This window comes from Alnus glutinosa, chromosome 7, assembly GCF_958979055.1.
Source record: "Alnus glutinosa chromosome 7, dhAlnGlut1.1, whole genome shotgun sequence".
Classification (NCBI taxonomy): Eukaryota; Viridiplantae; Streptophyta; class Magnoliopsida; order Fagales; family Betulaceae; genus Alnus; species Alnus glutinosa.
The window spans coordinates 30,352,152-30,372,878 of NC_084892.1; the positions used below are offsets into that span (position 1 = coordinate 30,352,152).

General features: G+C 36.0%; 1 protein-coding gene across 1 annotated transcript; it reads right to left on the bottom strand.

Moving 5' to 3' along the window:
- Positions 1–67: 67 nt before the first annotated feature.
- Positions 68–14,788, bottom strand: LOC133873884 (ethanolamine-phosphate cytidylyltransferase). The gene is made up of 9 exons (XM_062311677.1): positions 14,243–14,788; positions 13,857–14,092; positions 12,559–12,740; positions 10,044–10,115; positions 6,245–6,312; positions 4,876–4,996; positions 1,177–1,242; positions 867–989; positions 68–616 (listed from the first exon to the last, which is right to left on the bottom strand). The coding sequence occupies exons 1-9, from the start codon at positions 14,551–14,553 to the stop codon at positions 545–547; spliced, it is 1,251 nt and encodes a 416-aa protein (XP_062167661.1). The 5' UTR covers positions 14,554–14,788; the 3' UTR covers positions 68–544.
- Positions 14,789–20,727: the final 5,939 nt, after the last annotated feature.

The following is a 20,727-nucleotide window of genomic DNA, read 5'->3' on the forward strand; positions in this document are numbered from 1 at the left end:
TGTGGCATGGGATGGAATGCACTCCTGCCACACCCTACTCTAAGAAAATGCAGTTGCAATTTATCCATATAACAATTCTTTTCTTCTAAAGGGAAACAAAAATGAAGAATTTGCTCCAACAGACTACAGCGAGATTATTCTTTTCTCTGTTTAGAGAGAGATTTCTTTTCTTTGTAGAAAGTGGGAAAACAGGATCTGCGTGGGTGTGGAAAATGATTGCATCTCCAGCAACCAAGGCCAAAGAGTTCACCCGCAGCAGCACAACCTCTTTCCACAATATTATACTAGTCCCTTGTATCCACTTTTCAGTTTAGTGGACAAACTACAATACACGTACATATAAATTCATGGCAAGACTAACTCAGCAATTACACCGTTACACGATATCTTAAAATAATGGATCAGGAAAACATGCTAGCGCCAACCCTACTGGCTCATCTGTGATGTTAGTACTAAGAAAAATCCATTAATCTTGGTAACAATAACCGAAGAAATATGGGCCAAACGCCTGGCCATGCATGTGTCCCAGACGATCCAACATGAATCAGTCACCAGACACAAAAGTCTTGCCCTCATAGTACCTTTTCTCACTTTCTGCCTTCTTCTCATTACGTTTCTGCAGTGGAAAAAAAAAAAAATCAATCCTTATTTTTGAACCAAAACGGCACCAAAGCAGTCCGAAATCTCTGTAGCTCTACTGTTTATATTTTTAAGCCCAGCCAAAAAGGCATGCTTCTCACCCCTTCAAAATTTTAAGGGTCATATTTCGTTGTAGTTTATGTACCTCACAAACATAATTTGATGACAAAAGTAGGATTGAAATTTTAATCAGAAATACAAAGTGGCATAGTTCAGAAATAAGGAACCTGGTATGCTTCATGGTTTGATACGATCCTTTGAATTATCGTGATAGTGGTGATATCCAGAGGACTTTCCAAAATTTTAAAGATACCCATACTGATTGGAACAGCGTATGGGTTGCACTTTTCCTGTAAGATGGAAAAAAAAAAAAAATTAATTGATAAGGGAGATGAAAAAAATGTCAGTAACCAAAAAGAGTATATACTTCCATAATTAACAAGATTAATCACATAATGAATACAGGATGAACTGGAAATAATAGAAATTGCTACTTTCATCGAGAGGTATCACCTTTAGATAATTATTAGAATTTACCTTCTGAAAATCATTATTCTCTGATACTGTTCCGTGGACAACAAGGGAGATGTCGAAGGTAGTGATCTGCACCCAAAATTTCCACTAAGTTCCAGAATCTAAAATAACGTTAAGTATGCCTAGACCACATTTGGGCCCAAGTCGTCCATAAACTCAGTGACCAATTCAATAAAACAACTATAATCAGACCAGAAAACAAAAGGTAAAATAAGACAATTAAGAAATGGATTTAAGATCTCGGTCAGCTAATCTTAACAAGAGGGAAAACTTGTTCCACAATCATCCAAAAATCACGAATCACCTGACCATTTTAAAGACTTCTTTTCATTTATTGATTATGTGACTCTTGAACTGACGACCTCAACTCATCCTACGGTCCATTTTTTATTAAAGGATAAAGTGACATTTGAGCTAGAGCTCTTTTTCTCTTTTTTATAAGTAACTCAATCTCATAAAAAAGTGTAGAGAGGTGCAATCCAAATACATAAGAAGTACACAAGAAAAACACCCAATTAAGAAAAGCTAGAGCTCATTTTAAATCATTTCGCAACTTTATTATCATACTAACTTGAGCTTATCTTCTATAAAGAACTTCATACATAATCCTTTTTTCTTTTTGGTAAACAGCCTAATTTCATTTTACTAAGTCGTTGATATTCATGGAACCCGATAAAAAATTCCTCTCCAACCTTATGGCCCCCCTCTTCTTCCCTTTCCTTTATTTTTATTTTTATATATAATCTTTATTTCTCTTTTTTACTGGTGAATACTCGAGGCATGAGAGATTTCAACAGAAATCTTCAGATTATCACTCTTCTTAAAAGGTATAGATTGATCATAAATCATTTTATGCAAGAAAAGGACAAATAGAAAAAATAGGGAGGATGGATCATCTTTCTGTTCCAATCACAGAATTTCTAAATTCGGTTATTTAGGAAATCTGGGAATCATTTTAACATTCATAGTCAATATGCAATAAGTTGTCCTGCTTGGAGAAGTGAACAGCATCGAAGTTTGCAGGATCAGAAGAAAGAGGAATAATCAATGGAAGTTTCCACTAATTAGCAATAGAACTTGTAATTTTAGAGATTTGTCTATGTGATTTGCTATTGTTGCCACAAATTGAAGTCTGTAGCAAATAACCGGCCCTAAGAGGATTAGAACATTTTCCATTGAAGAAAAATAAAAATCCATTCTCAAACGATATTCTTCGTCAGATAAATATGACTAGAAATTTATTTTCTCAATTGAACAACATGTTTTGTTGACATAACTTCTGTCATCAAGAATTACTAGATGAAATAAAAATAAAAATAAATAAATAAATAAAAGGGAAAAATATTCTTCCAGTAATTTTAACTTTAGATGCTCAATTACACTACATGACCATAACACATATTTAACTCAATACTTACTTATCAAAAAAAAAATATTTAACTCAATACTTGAAAGTATGAGAAAACTAAACTTAGGAAAGTTCAAGATAATAGGTCATAATGCTAAGCTTGTTCAGAAGTGGAATCTGACTCCTTTGGTGTATTAACTGGTAGCTGTTATTAAGGGGTGTTGTCTCTGGTTGATGGGGTTTAAATGAACGTTAGTTGTTGTGTAGGGTGTGTTGTTTCTGCTTGAGGGTTGATTGTTTTTCCTTGTTAGGAATTTGTATCCAGTTTTCACTGGAGAGGTGTAATATGTTGAGTTTGATCAATGAAAAGATTTTATTCATAAAAAAATTTTTAAAAAAAAAACTCAGTAACTACACATATTATGCTAACTTTATTCACAGAACCACCTCTATGGTTGGTGTTCCTTCGACCCCCCTGGGTCTCACGGAGTGGGGATTTGGAAGAACATTAGGAAGGGGTGGAGCTTGTTTTGTAGCTATACCAGACTTATCTTGGGAAATGGGTCCAGGATCCGTTTTTGGGATGATGTGTGGTGTGGGGAGACGTCTCTCAAGGAAGCTTTTCCAGTTTTGTATGACATAGCTTGTGTCAAGGATGCTCTCGTGGCAAACCAGTTGGTAGTGGTTAGCGGGTCCTATCAGTGGGACGTCAGATTTTTTCGAGTGGTCCATGACTGGGAGGTGGACGTCATGGCTTCCTTCTTCTCTTTACTGTACTCCTCCAGAATTGTTCATGATGGGGGAAACCGGCTCTGGTGGTCTCTTTCTTACAAAGGGTCTTTTGATGTTAGTTCTTTCTATAAGGCTCTTGCTTGCAAAGATGCTATCCTTTTTCCCTGGAAAAGCATTTGGCGGACAAAGGCTCCTTTGAAAGTGGCCTTCTTCGCTTGGACGGCAGCGCTTGGGAAAATCCTTACCTTGGACAATCTCAGAAAAAAACGTGTCATTGTGATTGATAGATGTTGCATGTGCAAAATGAACGGGGAGACTGTGGATCACCTTCTTCTTCATTGCGAGGTTGCACGCGCTCTTTGGTATGCCATCCTTAGTCGCTTCAGTCTGTCTTGGGTGATGCCTCTTCGGGTGATAGACTTATTCGCCTGCTGGTGGACGGGTGGACGCTCTCGGAGTGCGTTCGTGTGGAAAATGGTTCCTTGTTGCCTTCTGTGGTGCTTGTGGAGGGAACGCAACGATAGACAGTTTGAGGACAAAGAAAGAACCATAGAGGAGCTCATTTCCTTTTTTCTTCATTCTTTGTACTCTTGGACGGCTGCGTATCTCGCACCTCTAGTGATTAGCTATAACGATTTCCTTGTTTTGTTTTCTTCTTCTTCTTAATTGCCTTTCTTGTATACCCCATGTGTACTTGATTGCGCTTTGCGTTTTTTAATAAAACCTCTCTTACTTATCAAAAAAAAAAAAGTTTCCAGCTGTACCCAGGCTTCATCAGAAAAGCAACTTCGTTTTTTTTTTCCAGATAAGCAGTGACCTCAGCAACACTTGCACCCTTAAATCTAATACCATCACAGTCCAATTTTCTCACTCACAGTATGATGATGTGAAGTTGAAGAATCTCATAACCAATGCTAGTGATGGAAAAAATAGGCATTTGATGGCCATCATGGTCTTATGACAACCATATATTGTGAAAAGTCCATCGGCCCATTGACACACTCAAAAGATGTCTTGAGAAAGAATGAGACACCATGACTTATAAAGTACCAAGGTGAAGAAAATCTTAGCGATGTGAGAAACTTTAACACATCCCTTCACGTGTGGCAACTAATGGCCAAACACGCGGACAACAACGGGAGAGAAAGGCCCATCATCGCAAGAAACTTGTGGTTCTGATACCATGTGAAAAGTCAATGGGCCCATTAACACTCTCAAAAGACGCCTTGAGAGAGGAGGGGACACTATGGCTTATAAAGTGCCTAGGTGAAGGAAATCTTAGCGATATGAGACACTTTAACATATATTACATTTTCCAGTCCACGCCAAACAGTTTTCAGATCAGTTTTCCAACCAAACAGCTAAAAACATGTCATTTTCACTTGATATCCTTTCCGCTGCAACTCTCTCTTTTTCTTTCTTTCTTTCTTTCTTTCTTTTTTTTTTTCTTTTCTTTTTTTTTTTTTTTTTCTTTTAATCTCATGAACAGAGCTTTAGTCAAAATTGAAATCAACATAGAACCTTGAAAAAAAAAACCCTTATAAAAGCAAAAGAATGAAAGCCATAGAATAGATTATGAAGAAATTAGAGTGCACAACGTTAAGTGAAAAAGACAAACTAACCATGTCTTTTGACACCTCCCATGGAGCCCCAATTATCACCTCGTCTACATAGCGGCAAGCTAGAACACTTAAACTTCTTTCATGAAGATTCATTATAGGGCGATGTGCTCCCCTAGTAGCACTGCAGAGTCATTGTTTGACAAAGGCAGATATATTAATTGGTTAAAATTTCTATATTTAGAGTATGTCTATGAGTTCATGTGCATAATTGTAGGAAATAAATATATGTTTAGAAATACATAATTCGGTTTTCAGAAAAAACATTCATGGAGGAATATGACATTAGTGATTTGTCCTTTAGAGTTTTACGTAATTCAAAAAGATTCCTGCCAGCCAAAGGGACACATAAACAAACAACTATCTCATTAAACATACTCTCCCATTTATGGCTCAAATTTCCAAAAAACTTAGGTTTCAGAAAATATACCAGACTCAACATTCCATAAATCAAAATGCTTCACTTGACCAGCAAATAAATTATAGCATGATTGTAAACTTTGAAGTCTGAAGCATGGAATGATCAATATAACTTGTAAAATGCATACGCTTTTATAAGAGTCCAAGCTAGGACATGTATTGTCCGTGGCAGACATGCTTTACATGGATTTAAATACCCAAAAAAAAGAAGACCAACACACACACAAGCACTCAACAAAGATGGCCAAAAGGTCAACTTTGTGGATCTGAAAGACATAAAGCACCTACGATATGAATTCAGGTATAACAAGCTAAGAAATTTGTTGCTTCTACTAAAACAACATCCAATTACAGTTCACTTGTCTTTCAAAACGATTTACTTGTGTTTTTTAATCCATTATTCTTTGTCCAAAGCTGTTAAATTAAGCGAAGCAGCGTTATGGTTTCTCAATCAAAGAGCCCCATAAATTCTTACTCCTCATGCTCATTTGATCCCCCCCCCCACTTTCTAATAGGTAACACTTTTATGGAGTAAAATTTAGCTCCTCGCCTCCCTTATACATCATGTATACTTGGGCAACATCCAATCCCATTTCTTTAAATAAAACAGCTAAAACTTATCCCAAAAAAAAAAAAATCTTACTAGCTGGTTTCATACGAATTTCAATCTTTTTTTTTTTCAATTCATTTCTTTTTATTTTTCATATTTGAAGAGTATAGACCTGATTTTCCCTGAGTTTTCTTTATATTCTCTTTGGTGATATCCCTCAAAATATACCAGCAAAGTTTCACTCAATTTAGTGTTTTCAGCCCCTACCCAATAGAGAATATTAGAAAGGAAAAAAATAAAAAATATAAAGATAGAGAACAAATATAAAGTCATGCACATACCACAACATTGATTTTCAATATGGAAAAGAAAAAGGAGGGGAAAAAGAAGGAAGGTTGAAACCTGACAGTCTGATCATTGTGTATCCCAACAAGAAGAAAATCTCCAAGCTCCCTAGCAACCCTCAAGATCTGTACAAAACAAATGATCAACAACAAAGTGTATAAGGTCTTACTCTCTTCTCTATCCGTCCATAATGGCAGTCAGCATCTAAATTAACACAGGAAGTTTTAGAACTTATTTTGAAAAACAAAAATACTTGCAAAGTAAAACATCTAGAAACATAAATTTATTTAGCCGTATTGCTTAGACATTAAGTAAAACAGAAAATGGAGGAAAAGCAAGAAGGACAAATGAATATCAGGGAATTACTCAAAAAATATTTGTATTGATCAAACACATAATGTAATAAAGGATTCCTTCTACAATTTATTGAGCGCAACCCAGGTACATAGGGGAGTATACAAGAGAAACGCCCAAGAAGGAGAAGAAAAAAGTACAAGGAAATCATTAAAGCTAATCACTAAGGGAGCTAAAAACACAGTTGTCCAAGAAAAAAAAGAATAAAAGAAGGTTATGAGCTCCTCCATCATCCTTTCTTGGTCTTCAAAGTTTCTATCATTCCGTTCGCTCCACAAGCACCACAAAAGGCAATACGGCACCATCTTCTACACAACAGTACTCCGAGAGCGTCCGCCCAGACATACCCAAGACAACCCAAAGCGGCTGAAAATAGTATTCCATATGGCGCAGGGAACCTCACAATGAAGAAGAAGATGGTCCACAGTCTCCCATTCCTTTTGCATATACAACACTTATCAACCACAATGACATGTCTCTTCTTAAGATTGTCCATGGAAAGAATCTTCCCTAGAGCCGCCTACCAGCGAAAAAAGCCACTTTCAGTGGAACCTTGGTCCACCAAATACCCTTCCAGGGAAAAGGAACTTCATCTTTACAAGCAAAGATCCTATAGAAGGATCTAACATCAAACTTCCCTTTGTGAGAAGGGACCCACCAAAGCTTGTCTTCCCCTTCCCTTTTCACTCTAATGGAATACAACAAAGTGTAGAAGAAAACCAAGACATTTTGTGTTTGATCAACAAGGGATAAAGAGTATCAACAAGAAACACAAAGAAAGATACTGCTAATCATAGGTTTTCCTTTGAATACTGCGGTTCTGAAATCCATGATGATTAGAAACAATGAGGCACTTCCCTTTTCTCTCTTTCTTTTTTTGGGGCCAAGCTAGGGTGGTGTTACAAGAACGCTCATTCGTACAATGTTACCGATAGAGTATGTGTCTCAAATAACTATAGTAGGTTTAGACTATAAAATAAGGTTAGCTGTGTTGTCTTGTGACTTCTAACAGAGTTAGACGTATGTTAGGTTTTTAGTAAATTCAGTGTCAAAACATGTTTGGTTGCAAGTTTTAAGTCTAGGATTAGGTCAGTGCAAAAGTTGATCCAAGACATGAATATTCAAGTTTGTGTAAGTTGTCAAACATTGACTTGGTCAGATTAAAATGGCCATAAGAATTTGCTTAATGGTTAGCTTGACCTCTGCTTGAGCGAAATTGCAATTTGTCGAGGAATTGAAACTCCGCTCAACCCTGCTTGATCTTCGCTCAAACGAGTTTGCGATCTTTTTAATGGAGGCTAATTTTGTAATATTATTTTCAGCGTTCCAACCCTAACTTTTATTTAAGCATAATAAGGACGGCTTGGTTGCCCAATACATTGTTTTTATCAGTTTTATCAATAAAAAAATTCTTATTGAGATAGTTTTTCCTTATTTCCTATAATCCATAGTCATTTCTAGGATTTATAGAAATTTCTAGTGCATCGCCAATTCCCCTACCCCAAAACAAGTTGATTATAATGATCTTATTACCCCAACCCTCAACCCTCCCCTCACCCAAAACAAGATGAAGAAGGAGCAAATAGGTCACCCAATACAAACTCACAGTTCTCTTTCCATATGTACTAAATTTATTAGAAAACAAAGTACAAATATGGTAATATTATCACCAGAGTTACAATCTAAATTACAGAGATTAAAGAGCAACAAATGTTAGGAATAGTGCCATAAACTCCAATCATTTTATAAGACATTTGATTTAAATTGAATAAAGTTATTTATTCACTGATTTATTTAAATGAACATTGGACATATAACCTATTTACCTGTTTATCTTTATTGATTCTTATTTTGCATGTACATGTAAATGGTCAATCAATTGCATTGAATATGGTTTATGGTGTGAATAATGAAATTATCACATAGAAGATCTTAAACCATGAAGCTTACCATTTATAATTTAATATTCGAAGTCGGTAACGAAATTGGGCATTCTATTTGCAAAGACTAACAAATCAATCATGATGATCTATCTTGATCACGTGAAATAGTGATTTCGGATTGATCTGTTAGGACAGATGCAATGTAACTCCAAGACTTTTTATGATATTAATTTTAAATCCTAAGAGAATTGTTAACTCAAATGTACAATAGAGACCACTTTGATGAATTTAGGAGTGAGACATTTACTACGGTCAAAATTCTCGGTGCATTAGGTAATATTGTAGGACCATCATTCTTAAGAAAGAATCCAAGTTCTTTATTTAAAAGGATAAGAAAATTCTCATTGAGATAGATTTAATAGAATAATTATTCGCAGTCCCTAGCCAAGGCATTTTGGTAAAAGTTACTAAAATACTTACGTAAATAGTGAAATGAGTTTTCACAAGTACGGAAATAATTATGTGATTAAATTGGATACTTCAGAATAAGATGTAGTTAAATTAAAAGTGATAGTTTATGGTGACTTTAATTCAACTACAAAATATTTCATGGAGGAATCAAAAGTTTAAAATAATAATAATAATAATTAATTAATTAATGTTTAAAGGATTGATTAATTTAATCAAAAATATAAACTACAGTGCAATTACAATTTTTTAGTTGAATCAATTGTAATTAAATAGTAACTTGTGACAATTCATTAGATGACAAGTGTCACAAGCCTATTTGAAGCTAGTTTTATTTTTTCCTTTAAGTCCCTCTCCGAGCTGATGTATATTGACAGCTTCTATTTATTTGGGTTGTAAGTTGTAATTTTAAAACATAGGCTAGTGTGAGACTCTGCATGGAGAGTGTAAAGGGAATTGGGCCTAGAATAAAATCCAACCCAATCCACTTAAGGGGATAGGCGCATGGGCTAGGGGATTAACCCTAGCCCTATGTGTGTGAGATGGAGGCAAGGGGATAGGGTTAATCCCCTAACCCTAGCCATCCACCTTAGTAGTCTCCTAGGGGGAATAGTAAGCTCACCTCTCTAAGTAATATAAGCCTATAAATAGAGGTGCCTGCAAGCATTATTTATTGAACAATTCAGAATAACTCTAAATACTCTTTTGAGAGTCCACTCTCTTGGTCATATTCAATCATTGGGGACAAAACTTGAAGCTCTCAGACTCTCAATAATCCCAAGACAGCCGTGCATAACAAGAGCAAGAAGAAAAATTTTGCCCAATAGCCAAGGAGTGGCCGTGTATTCCAAGTAAGAGTTCTTCTCTTATATATTTTTTTAGCATGATCTTGCCATGTTTTATAAAGCCGAACTTGGGATAATTCCGCTGTGCATATGATGCACATGATCCCAACACCATAAGCTGCCTCACACTTCAGAACAAACGAAAACTTTTTCTAGGGAGAAAAGTCATACATCCCTCTAAACCATAAACTATGTCACACATGCACATACAAACAAACGCCCCTGCAATCAATGCCATTTAATCATTTATCCATCTAGCCATGACTTTGTTAACTTTATTATTGAAAAAGAGAGTCAAAATGGCACCTCAACATGTCCAGCATGAAAAAGATCAAAGGCACCATCTATATAAATGATTCGTGCATCCTGTCCTGGGCCCTGAAACAACAGGCATTAAAAGTTAGTGAAAAAAATATCGACGTAGACATCACAAACCACACAAAAATCTTACAAAGAAGGTCGGATCCTTAGGAAAATCAAGAAGAATGAGAAATAAGATTGCTTATCAAAACTGAGAGAACAGTAAACAATAATACAGTGGAGAGGGAGCCATTGTTTTAAATAGCCAATTCGTCCTAGAGCAAATTTGTAGCATAAAGCTCCCATTAGCAAACAAGAGACGGTAGAAAAAAAACATGAGTTATCTTAATGTAAAACTAAACTATCTAATGCTTCGACTAAAGGATGAAGTCACTAGACATCTATTCAAAATCAGTTCAACACATCAAAGCCTAATCCAACTTTCCAGCTAACAATTTATCTAATTTTTTGGATTTCAGAGGGGAGAAAAGGGAGGCAGGGAGGAGAGAGTGAGAATGCAATGACGAGAAGTTGGTAATGCTCCCATTTTACTCATCCTGCGATTCAGCTCTCCAGTATTCTATCCATAAGTTCCTCCAATGTACAGCTTTCATGGAGACATGTACGTTAAGATTTGAATGACTACAAAAGTGCCAAATCATCTGATCCATATGATTCAACAGCAGGAGCTATAAGGTTGACTGAGAGGCACACCGCATACTGCAACACATACAAGGAAACACAAACACACACACGTGCCATACTTTTAACAACCTTTTCACAATCTCCTTAATATTAACATTCAAGAGATAATATTAACCAAACTTATCATCCACCGTTAAAACTAATACAGACAACGGTCTACCCAATTTGAGCCCTTCTCTATTTCTCTCCTGCTCTCCACTCACACACAGAGAGTTTTAGTTTTTTGATATTGTCACATAAAATATCCAAAGGCCAAAGGCAATGCTCGAGACCATAGAACAATACTTTTAACAACCTTTTGTGCCGCCATTTTAATTTACTGGCGAAACCTTCAAGAATATTGTATTGCACAATTTAATGGTATCCAAATTTATTGAAATTTGGATCCAGAGGAGGTTTGTCATCTTTCTTCCCTCATGATTAAAGTCATAAAATTTTGCTGCTAGAAATAAGGTTGCACACAAGTCAGTTTCGTGGCCATATCAATCTGCAGAAGTCCAAAAATCCATATTCTTGCCATTTTCAAATTCACCAAGATTTTGTATAACTTGGCATGCCTAAAGAAATGTCTCCACCTCTCTCAAACATACACACACACCCTAAACACATTAAATATTTGTGTATTCATATAGTTTGAGATCCAATCATGTCCATCTTCTTTTTTATTTTTTCTGTTTTTTTGGTGAATAAGGTCCATCTTCATTTATGGCCTTCGTTTCTTTGAAACTTAAACTTGAGATGCTATGGATTGAGTCCAAAGCCATAAGATCCTAAGCCTATCAGTGTTGCTAAATGTTGTCAATACGTGGAAAGTTAGCTTTGCTAGAGGTTAGAGCGGCTTATGATTAGGAGGTGGATATTTTTGCCTTGATCTTCAACTTTTTGTATTCAGCTAGCGGAAGACGGGAAGGTGAAGATAAGCTTTGGTGGAACCCCTCCAAAAAAAGAGTTATTTAATGTTAGATTCTTCTACAGTGTCTTGTTTTGTATTGATAGCTCTCATTTCCCTTGGAAAAGTATTTGGCGGACTAAGGCTTCTTTGAGGGTGGTTTTCTATGCTTGGTCGGCAGCCATAGGAAATATTCTTACCATGGACAATCTTAGGAAGCGGCATGTCATTGTAATTAATAGGTGTTGTATGTGTAAGAGGATTGGGGAGTCTGTGGACCATATTCTTCTCCATTGTGCAATTGCTTGCGCCTTATGGAAATTTTTTTTAGTCGCTTTAGGCTGTCTTGGGTTATGCCTAACCGAATAGTTGACTTGCTTGCTTGTTGGCAAACTGCTAGTGAAACTCAGAGTATTGTTGTGTGGAAGATGATGTCTCTTTGCCTTTTGTGGTGCCTTCAAAGGGAAATGAATGATAGAAATTTTGAGGACCGCGAGAGAACGTTGGAGGAGCTTGAGTCATTTTTCTTCTATACTCTTTTTCTTATTCATTTTTCTCCTTCTAGTTAGCCAGATGTTTTCTTTTGTATAGTTCATGTGTACTTGGGCCTTACGCTTTTAATGATATTTTGATTGCACACTTCAAAAATGGGCTATTTTCACATAGGGTAGATTATCCCTGTTCGAAACCAATTGCTCCAGCTGCTCCGGAGATCACACACTTCATGAAGAAAGCACCAAGATGCAAACTTAATTTATTTTAAAGCAAACAAGATGAAATCATCTTTTTTATAAGTATTAAAGCAAACAAGATGAAATCATGCCAACCAGCACTGGGAGATAGGAAACCCATCAAGTTCAATCTTAAAATTCAAGGATTCAACACAAAGACACGCACAGACAGACATAACACACCCATAGTACATACCTTCCCATTCGAGAATTGAACAATTCTGCGAGATGTTGGCAGAAAATGAGATACACGAGTTCCAGTTCCTGACCCACCATCTTCAAATTTCTGGCCGTGACCGTGGCTGAACTGTCTTTGCAAAGAAGAATGGTTGTTACTGTCACTAATGGCTCTCTCTCTTACACAAAGAAGCATACGACCTACAAACAAAATTAGGAGAAAACAAATGTTACATGCAATATATCCAACAGTCCAAGCATAGGGCGAGGCAACTCAGTCAATCAGTTTAAACAAATTCTTAAAACCATATATTTTATGTGGGAATGGGAGAAAGTATACATCATGAAGAACCCTTTTAGTGAGCATGAATAGAAGAAGAAAAATCAATGCTAAAATAACTGAGCAAAAAAATCACAAATATTTAGATATATAAAGTAAAATTATAAAAGGAGACTTTAAATCAGAAAATAAATTCAGCGTTAGACCAGAGCATTGAATCAAGAATGTATATCCCACTATCACCAACACCCCTACCACTCCCTGATCACCACATTGAGCAACACATTGAGCAACACATTGTGAACATTACCTTGCTGCCACCACCATGACCGCTGCCTACTGTAACATCACCACCTCCAACAAATAGACTGCCTAATGCCACATCTATAGCGTGCTTGGAGAAGAATTACCTTCAAAAGCCTAAAACTAAAATGCCAACGGCCCACGCCAACCAAGTAGCTTTCAGTTTGGGAGTGCACATCAGTAGTAGTTCAATAGGTCATTTGTTTCTTAAACTACATAGAATTTGGCTTATTCAAGTCTATTAAATAAATGGTATTTGGTGACTGCAAAACTTTTCAATATGGGCAGTAGTTGTGCTCATGGCTCTAATTTTATAACTAGACGATCTAGTCGTGGTTGGGCCTATATATATGCCTTCTAGCCATGTTTTACAAGGTCAAAAGTTCTGGAGTTATAGGGTTTCTAAATTAGACGCCCAAATCCGGTTAGAATAAGAGTCCAGGGCCTATAAACATCGAGCTAACCATAAAACATAAGCAAGGGTTCTGATATGAGATTTCTGGTAATTTATCAAATTCCTTGATATTTTTCTTGGGTTTTAATCTATTAGAGTCTATTTAATGGTGTTACTATATTAGAAGCTATAATCCTACTACATTTATTAGGTTATTTTATAAGTTAAAAAATCGTGTGTGTGTGTGTGTGTGTGTGTGTGTGTGAGAGAGAGAGAGAGAGAGAGAGAGAGATTAGAAAACCAGCAAAGATATAATAAACATTGGGGCCAGAATTCTAACCAACAATGTCCGTGCTGGAGACTCCTTCAGTGCGCTTTATTTGCTTGTAGCGACCAGCCTTCTTGGCGAGAGCATAAGCATCAGTACCATCAGGAAGAACGCATGGATCGTCACCATGAATGATGTAGTCTATGTTGTACTCGTCGAAGAGCTTCTTCATGAAATCTTCAGTTATGGCATAAGGCGCATCAGGGATAACCTCGTCAACCCACTTGACAGCGTTGACCATAATCATCCTATGATCACATGAAAATGAATAAAAAATAAGTACTAGATAAGAAAGAAATCGAATAGTATCCAGCCTGCTGGCGGCATTGATATTCATCCAAAGTGGCAGAAAAACAAATCAATTACGCACACTTGGAATAGAGAATCGGAACAGGGACCTTTCTTTAAGAGGGGTAACAGGAGGACCTTTGTTGGCAGTAATTTCGGCATCGCTGACAACACCAACAACCAATTGGTCGCCAAGAGCACGAGCCTGACGCAGGGCATTGCAGTGGCCGTAGTGCATCATGTCAAAACAGCCATCCATGTAGACCCGTATGGGTTTATTCTTCTTTCTCCACCGAATTCCCGAAGGCAGTTGCGATAGGCCCAACAGCGAGACCCCCACAACAACCCCTCCGATCAAGCACGTTGCCAGAATCCTCGCCGTACTCCGTACATTTTCCGGGCGCCCCTCATCCGAACCCATCGTATTCCGTTCTTTGCACGTCCACGCTGGTACCTTCCTATATCAAACTGAATTCACCACTTCTTTTTGTTATTCCATTTCCAGATTTAGCTTCCTCTTTACTACTGCCGGGTCCTCTTTTCTTCTTCTGATTTCTCTCCCCCTTTTTTCACTTTTTCAATTTTTGGTTGAGTGGTGAGTGGCGAGTGGCCACCGCTCTAGGGTTTTCGTTGCAATTTACGATTTTGGTCACCCATATGATATTCGCATTTAGATATTCTCCTATTCGAGTGAGATGAAGAGGAGCCATTTAGGCGAAATGAGAGAGTAAATTTGTCGAAACAAAAATAAAAAATAGGGTTAAATGTCTATTTGTTCCATGTGCTTTACGATCTTTATTTTTTGCCTCCTCAATTTCACTTTTTGTCAAATTTGATACCGGTGGTATATGAAAAGACGGAAATGGTACCTCCGTCTAATTTTCCGTCCAAAACTAACGTCCAGCCACGTCATCCTACAGGTGTCAGCGTGCATGCGCAACAATTGTCCCCGTGATACACTTCAGCGTTGACGTAGTTATTATTTTTTATTATTATTATTTTAATGATTTCTTTATATATATATATATATAAATAAAAAATAAAATTCTGAGCCACCCTTTTGGGCCACATAGGGGTGGTTTCGGCCACCCCAAATTTTATTTTTTTTAAAAAAAAAATTTTATATATATATAAAAGAAATCATTAAAATAATAAAAAATAATAATAATAATAGCCACGTCAGCGCTGAAGTGTATCACGGGGACAGGTGTCGCGCATGCACGCCGACACCTGTAGGATGACGTGGCTGGACGTTAGTTTTGGACGGGAAATTAGACGGAGGTACCATTTCCGTCTTTTCATATACCACCGGTATCAAATTTGATAAAAAGTGAAACTGAATGAGCAAAAAATAAAGGTCGTAAAGCACAGGGGGCAAATAGGTATTCAACCCTAAAAAATAAGGGTTAAATACCCTAGAGATACCTGAGTTTTACGTGTTTTTAAATTTAGTACCTCAGTTTCATTTCATATCACAGGTAGTAACTGAATTTGGAAGAAAAAATCATTGTGCTATTTCTCGTCCAAATTTCAACGGCACCACATAAAAAAAATTAAAATAAAAATTAAAAAATTAAAAATATGATTAAAATTTTTTTAAAAAAAAAAAGAAAAAAAAAAAAAGAGGGGTGGCTGAGCCACCCCCCTTGGCCACCATGGGGGTGCCGGCCACCCCCATTTTGGCCAAGGAGGTGGCCCAGCCACCCCCTTGGCCGGTCTGGCCGGTTTGGGGTGGCCGAACCACCCCATAGGGGGTGGTTCGGGCACCCCACAGTTGAAAAAAAAAAAAAAAATTTGGAAGGGTTTTGGCCCGAGGGGGTGGCCGAACCACCCCCGTGGCCCTAGTGGGTGGTTCGGCCACCCCACAGTTGAAAAAAAAATAAAAAAAAAAAAAAATTGAAGGGTTTTGGCCCTAGGGGGTGGCCGAACCACCCCCATGGCCCTAGGGGGTGGTTCGGCCACCCCAGACCGGCCAGACCGGCCAAGAGGGTGGCCTCTTTTTTTTTTTCTTTTTTTATTTTTTTTTTAAATTTTTTTTAAAATTTTTTTTATGTGGTGCCACGTGTCAACCTCAGCGGTTGACACGTGGCGAGAAGTTGAAATTTGGACGAGAAAGAGCAAAATGATTTTTTCTCCTAAATTCAAGTACTACCTGTGATACGAAATGAAACTGAGATACTAAATTTAAAAACACGTAAAACTCAGGTACCTCAAGGGTATTTAACCCAAAAAATAAATAAATACGAAATAACCATTTTACCCTCCTGTGAACTGGAGAAGATCCTTGTTCCTGATCTTCGTACTCAGATTTTGGATTGGCAGATCAGGTTTGAATCGAGCCATCAACCCATTACCTGTCACATTCGAAAGTTTAAACGATTATTCAACTCTAACATGACGCACGAGTGACCTGACACGGCTCATTTTACTCGTTTATTAAATGAGTTAATTTTTTTTTGACTTATTTTAGACCCAAAGCAATCTATTTGGCTTGACCCAACACAATTTATTTGACCTGTTTTGACCTAAATACGACATTTTTTACTTGTTTCAACCTATATATATTATTTTTTTTAAAAAAAAAAAAACATATAATTTCATAAACGAACCAAACGGGTCAACTTGCGGGTCAAGCGAGTTGACCAATTTATGACATGTTTATTAAATTGGTCAAGCAAGTCAGCCCATTTGTAACATGTTTATAATCCCAACTCATTTATACTAAGTCCTAATCCTTTAATGCCATGTATAATTTATGTTAGATTTGCAAATAGTGTCAATAAAATTCAGCTCTATCTATGCGTCACCCGTAGCCCCTTTCATTTTATGATTTTTTTTTTCCTAAATTCAAATGTTACGACGTCATCGGCTTAGGAAAATATGTGTGTTTGGGGGGGGGGGGGGCTCCATATGTGGCTGGCGGACCACCCACTGTAAATCTTGTGTTTCGTTTTTTTTTTTAAAAAAAAAAAGAATAAGAAAATATAAATCATTTTTTTTTCCTGGAAAAATGTAGTTTATTCATCTATGAATATGTATTATTCTTCATAGTTATTATCAATATAAGTAACTATTCAAAGGAATAGAGCCATTCCTAATAAAATAATGACTATTATATATGAATAGTTATTCCATTACATAGATTTATTCCGCGACCCAAACGAGGCCTTAGGTTTAATTTCGTATGTTAAATGGTACTTCGTTTATGTATAATTATGGTGATGATACCTCCGTCTATTAAGCTAATGGAATTGCATGTCAAGTCATCAAAATTTGCTACATGTCATGTGATTCATAAAAAAACTTGAAAAAATAAAATAAAAAAAACTAAATTCTAAAAACAAGAAAAATATTAGGAAACAATTAAAAAAACTAAAACTTTTTTAAAAAAATATGAATGCAGGGGTGGCTCCTTTGGAAATGGGTAGCGGCCCACCTCATTATTAGCCACCCTTATTAGCCGGTCTAATTGTGATAAGTGACTTTCTAAAATGTTGATAGGTGTCTATTTAATGTCAAAATAAAATCACGAAACACATAAATACAAATAAAATCGTATTGGAGGATTCTTTACAAGAAGTGCAGAAGGAAGGGGATCCTGGGAAATTAGGAGCTGAGATGGTTATAAGGGAAGAGCTGGATAATCTGCTTGAGGTTGAAGACCTTAAATGGAAGCAAAGGGCCAAAGAAGATTGGCTAATGTATGGAGATAGGAACACCAAGTATTTTCATGCTTGTGCCTCTCAAAAAAACCGCAGAAATCTGATTCAGGAGATTGAGGATTTGAGTGGGAAGATTTGGACGTCTCAAAGAGACATTGAATGGGCCTTCATTGACTATTTTCAATGGTTGTATAGAGCTAGTAATTTCATAGACGTGGACTGCTGCACCAGAACTATTTCCCCCAAAGTCACCCCCCAAATGAACCAAATTTTGCTAGCTCCTATCACTTTAGAAGAGGTTCAGCAAGCTCTTAATCAAATGGCCCCCCTCAAAGCACCTGGGCCAGATGGATTTCCAGCAATTTTCTTCCAACAGAATTGGGATCTTCTGCACCATGAGGCAAAACAAGTTGAATGGAGAAGACTTTTGAATGTTCTGGACACTTATGAAAGAGGGTCTGGGCAGAAGATAAACCTGAGCAAGACTGCTATTTTTTTCAGCCGCAATACATGTCTCTCAAGAAGGCAGGAGATTCTGGCTTTGTCAGGTCTTTCTGAAGTTAATAGGAGGAATTCACCCTTCATGCTCTATGGGGCTGTCCAGGTGCCCAGGATGTTTGGGGGAGTGGCTCTCTGGCTTTTCAAAAATGTCCCTCTTTCTTCCTTAGCATGAGAAGCTCTTAGGCGCCATGAGGAGTACTGGTCAGCCCCAAAGAAGAATGATTTGGTAAGGCAATCCCACCCCAGCTCCCTTATCAGTAGCAAATTTTGGAAATGCCCAAATCTTGGGTATATTAAAGTTAATTGGGATGCCTCTTTAAATGTTAGAAAATGTGTTATTGGTTTGGGTTGTGTAATTAGAAATTCTGATGGAGTGATTGTGGGGGCCAAATGTTATGCTTGTAAGGCAGAAGCTACTCCCCTCTTGGCAGAATGTATGGCTGCCTATTCAGCTTTGATTTTCTGCAAAAACATGGGTTTCTCTAGCATAATATGTGAAGGTGACTCCATTCAAGTGGTCAAAGCTATTTGTGATCCAAACTCCTCTTTTGTTAAAATTTGGCACTTTGTAGATGCTATTAGAAAGGAAGCTTCTGATTTAGTTTTTTGCTCTTGGTTCCATTGTTGCAGAGAAGCTAATATTGTTGCACATCAATTAGCTAGGGAGGCTTCTTCTAAATGCTTGTCTTATTGTTGGTTTGAGGAGATGTCTCTTTTTATTTCTAATGCTTATTTTAGAGACCTTATGGCCTCTAGACTGTAACTCAGTATTCTTTTCTTTTAATGAGAAGTTTTCTGTGTTCAAAAAAAATAAAAATCGTATTGATAAATTTATAACAAATAACACCTTTTGAGAAAACTCAAAAATATTTCACTATAATTTAATTTTTTTCTAAAATATTTTCAACGAAACATCTTGGCACAAATTTGTAGAAAATATTTTTATTCTGCCTTGAGTTTGGATATAATATATATATATATATATATATATATATATATATATATATATATATATTTTTTAAGTGGATATAATATCATATACTATATATAAAAGCAGAAACTTTCAAGAGCAACACTTATAATTGCAACAAGTTATAGTCTAAAATGCTAACAAGTGTCTCATTAATGTTCAAATAAAATAAAGAAACAAATAATACAAATCATATTGAGAAATTTAGAACAAGTAACAAATTTAGGGTGTGTTTGAGATTGTGATTTCGTAGACAATAAGTGCGATTTTAAACCAAATCGCAGAACATACTTCGTTTGGGAACTACGTTTTTAAAAATTGCGATTTGAAAACGTAGAAAATCTGCTTTTTTAAATCACAGATAAGATGATTTTTTTTGGAAACGCAGAATTTTAAAGGTAAATTCACAATTTTAAAGGTTAAACTGCGATCTTACCAAACGCTTAACTGTGTTTTTAAAAATTATTTTTTCCAAATCGCACATTTTAAAATCGTTATTTTAAATCGCACTTTTTAAAATCGCAAACCCAAACGGACCCTTAGTCCATCTAAGATTATTTTTTCTCAAGACGAAAGTGACAATTGGTAGTCTAAAATGCTGACAAGTGTCTATTTAATATTTAAATCAAATAAGGAAACAAATCAATACAAATCAAATAATATTGAAGAATTTTAGAACAAATAATAAATTGAATCCATTTAGAGCATTCCTAATAGATTAACTAGATTTTACTAGTTAAAAAAATGTTAAAAACCATTTTTCTATATTTTAGCTATTCACTTTTTTAAAGCATTTATAACAGCCTCACCATTTTAGTTATAAACTTCAACTATTTTATATAAATACTATTTTTCAAATATCTATTTATTATTTCTCTAACATTTATATATTTTAATGTTTGTCTGTTCTTAACGGTAATGTTTATGAATATTCATCTTATTCTAACCGTCATATTTTAACAATCTTGTCTTTTCCTAACGATCACGTTTTTGAATATTTATCTTATTATAACGCTTATATTTTTGAAAATTTATCTTTTTCATAATGATCATATTTTTTAAAATTTGTTTTTCTTCGTCTTTGTTTTCATAATGGTCATATTTTTTTAAAAAATTGTCATATGCTTTCAATATAAAAAAAAGTTAGGGTAAGAGATAAAAAAGGGAGTGGAAAATGAACGTTTGCTTTGAATGTGAAAAATAAATAAAATAGGGGAGAAATTTTTTTTATTAATTTTGTGAGTAAACAATACTCATTGATCCATTTTGGTAAAAATGTCTTAGATTTCATACCATAGTTCGAAACTTTTTTAAATATTTTCATTATTATTAAATGTAAAAGATATTTCGACCAAACATCTTGGGAAATCTGCGAATAATGCGGATTATAGGCTTGTTTTTATAAATACAGGAAAATTTCAGGCTATTTGGGTATGGATGCTTTTTTTTTCTTCCTCCAGCA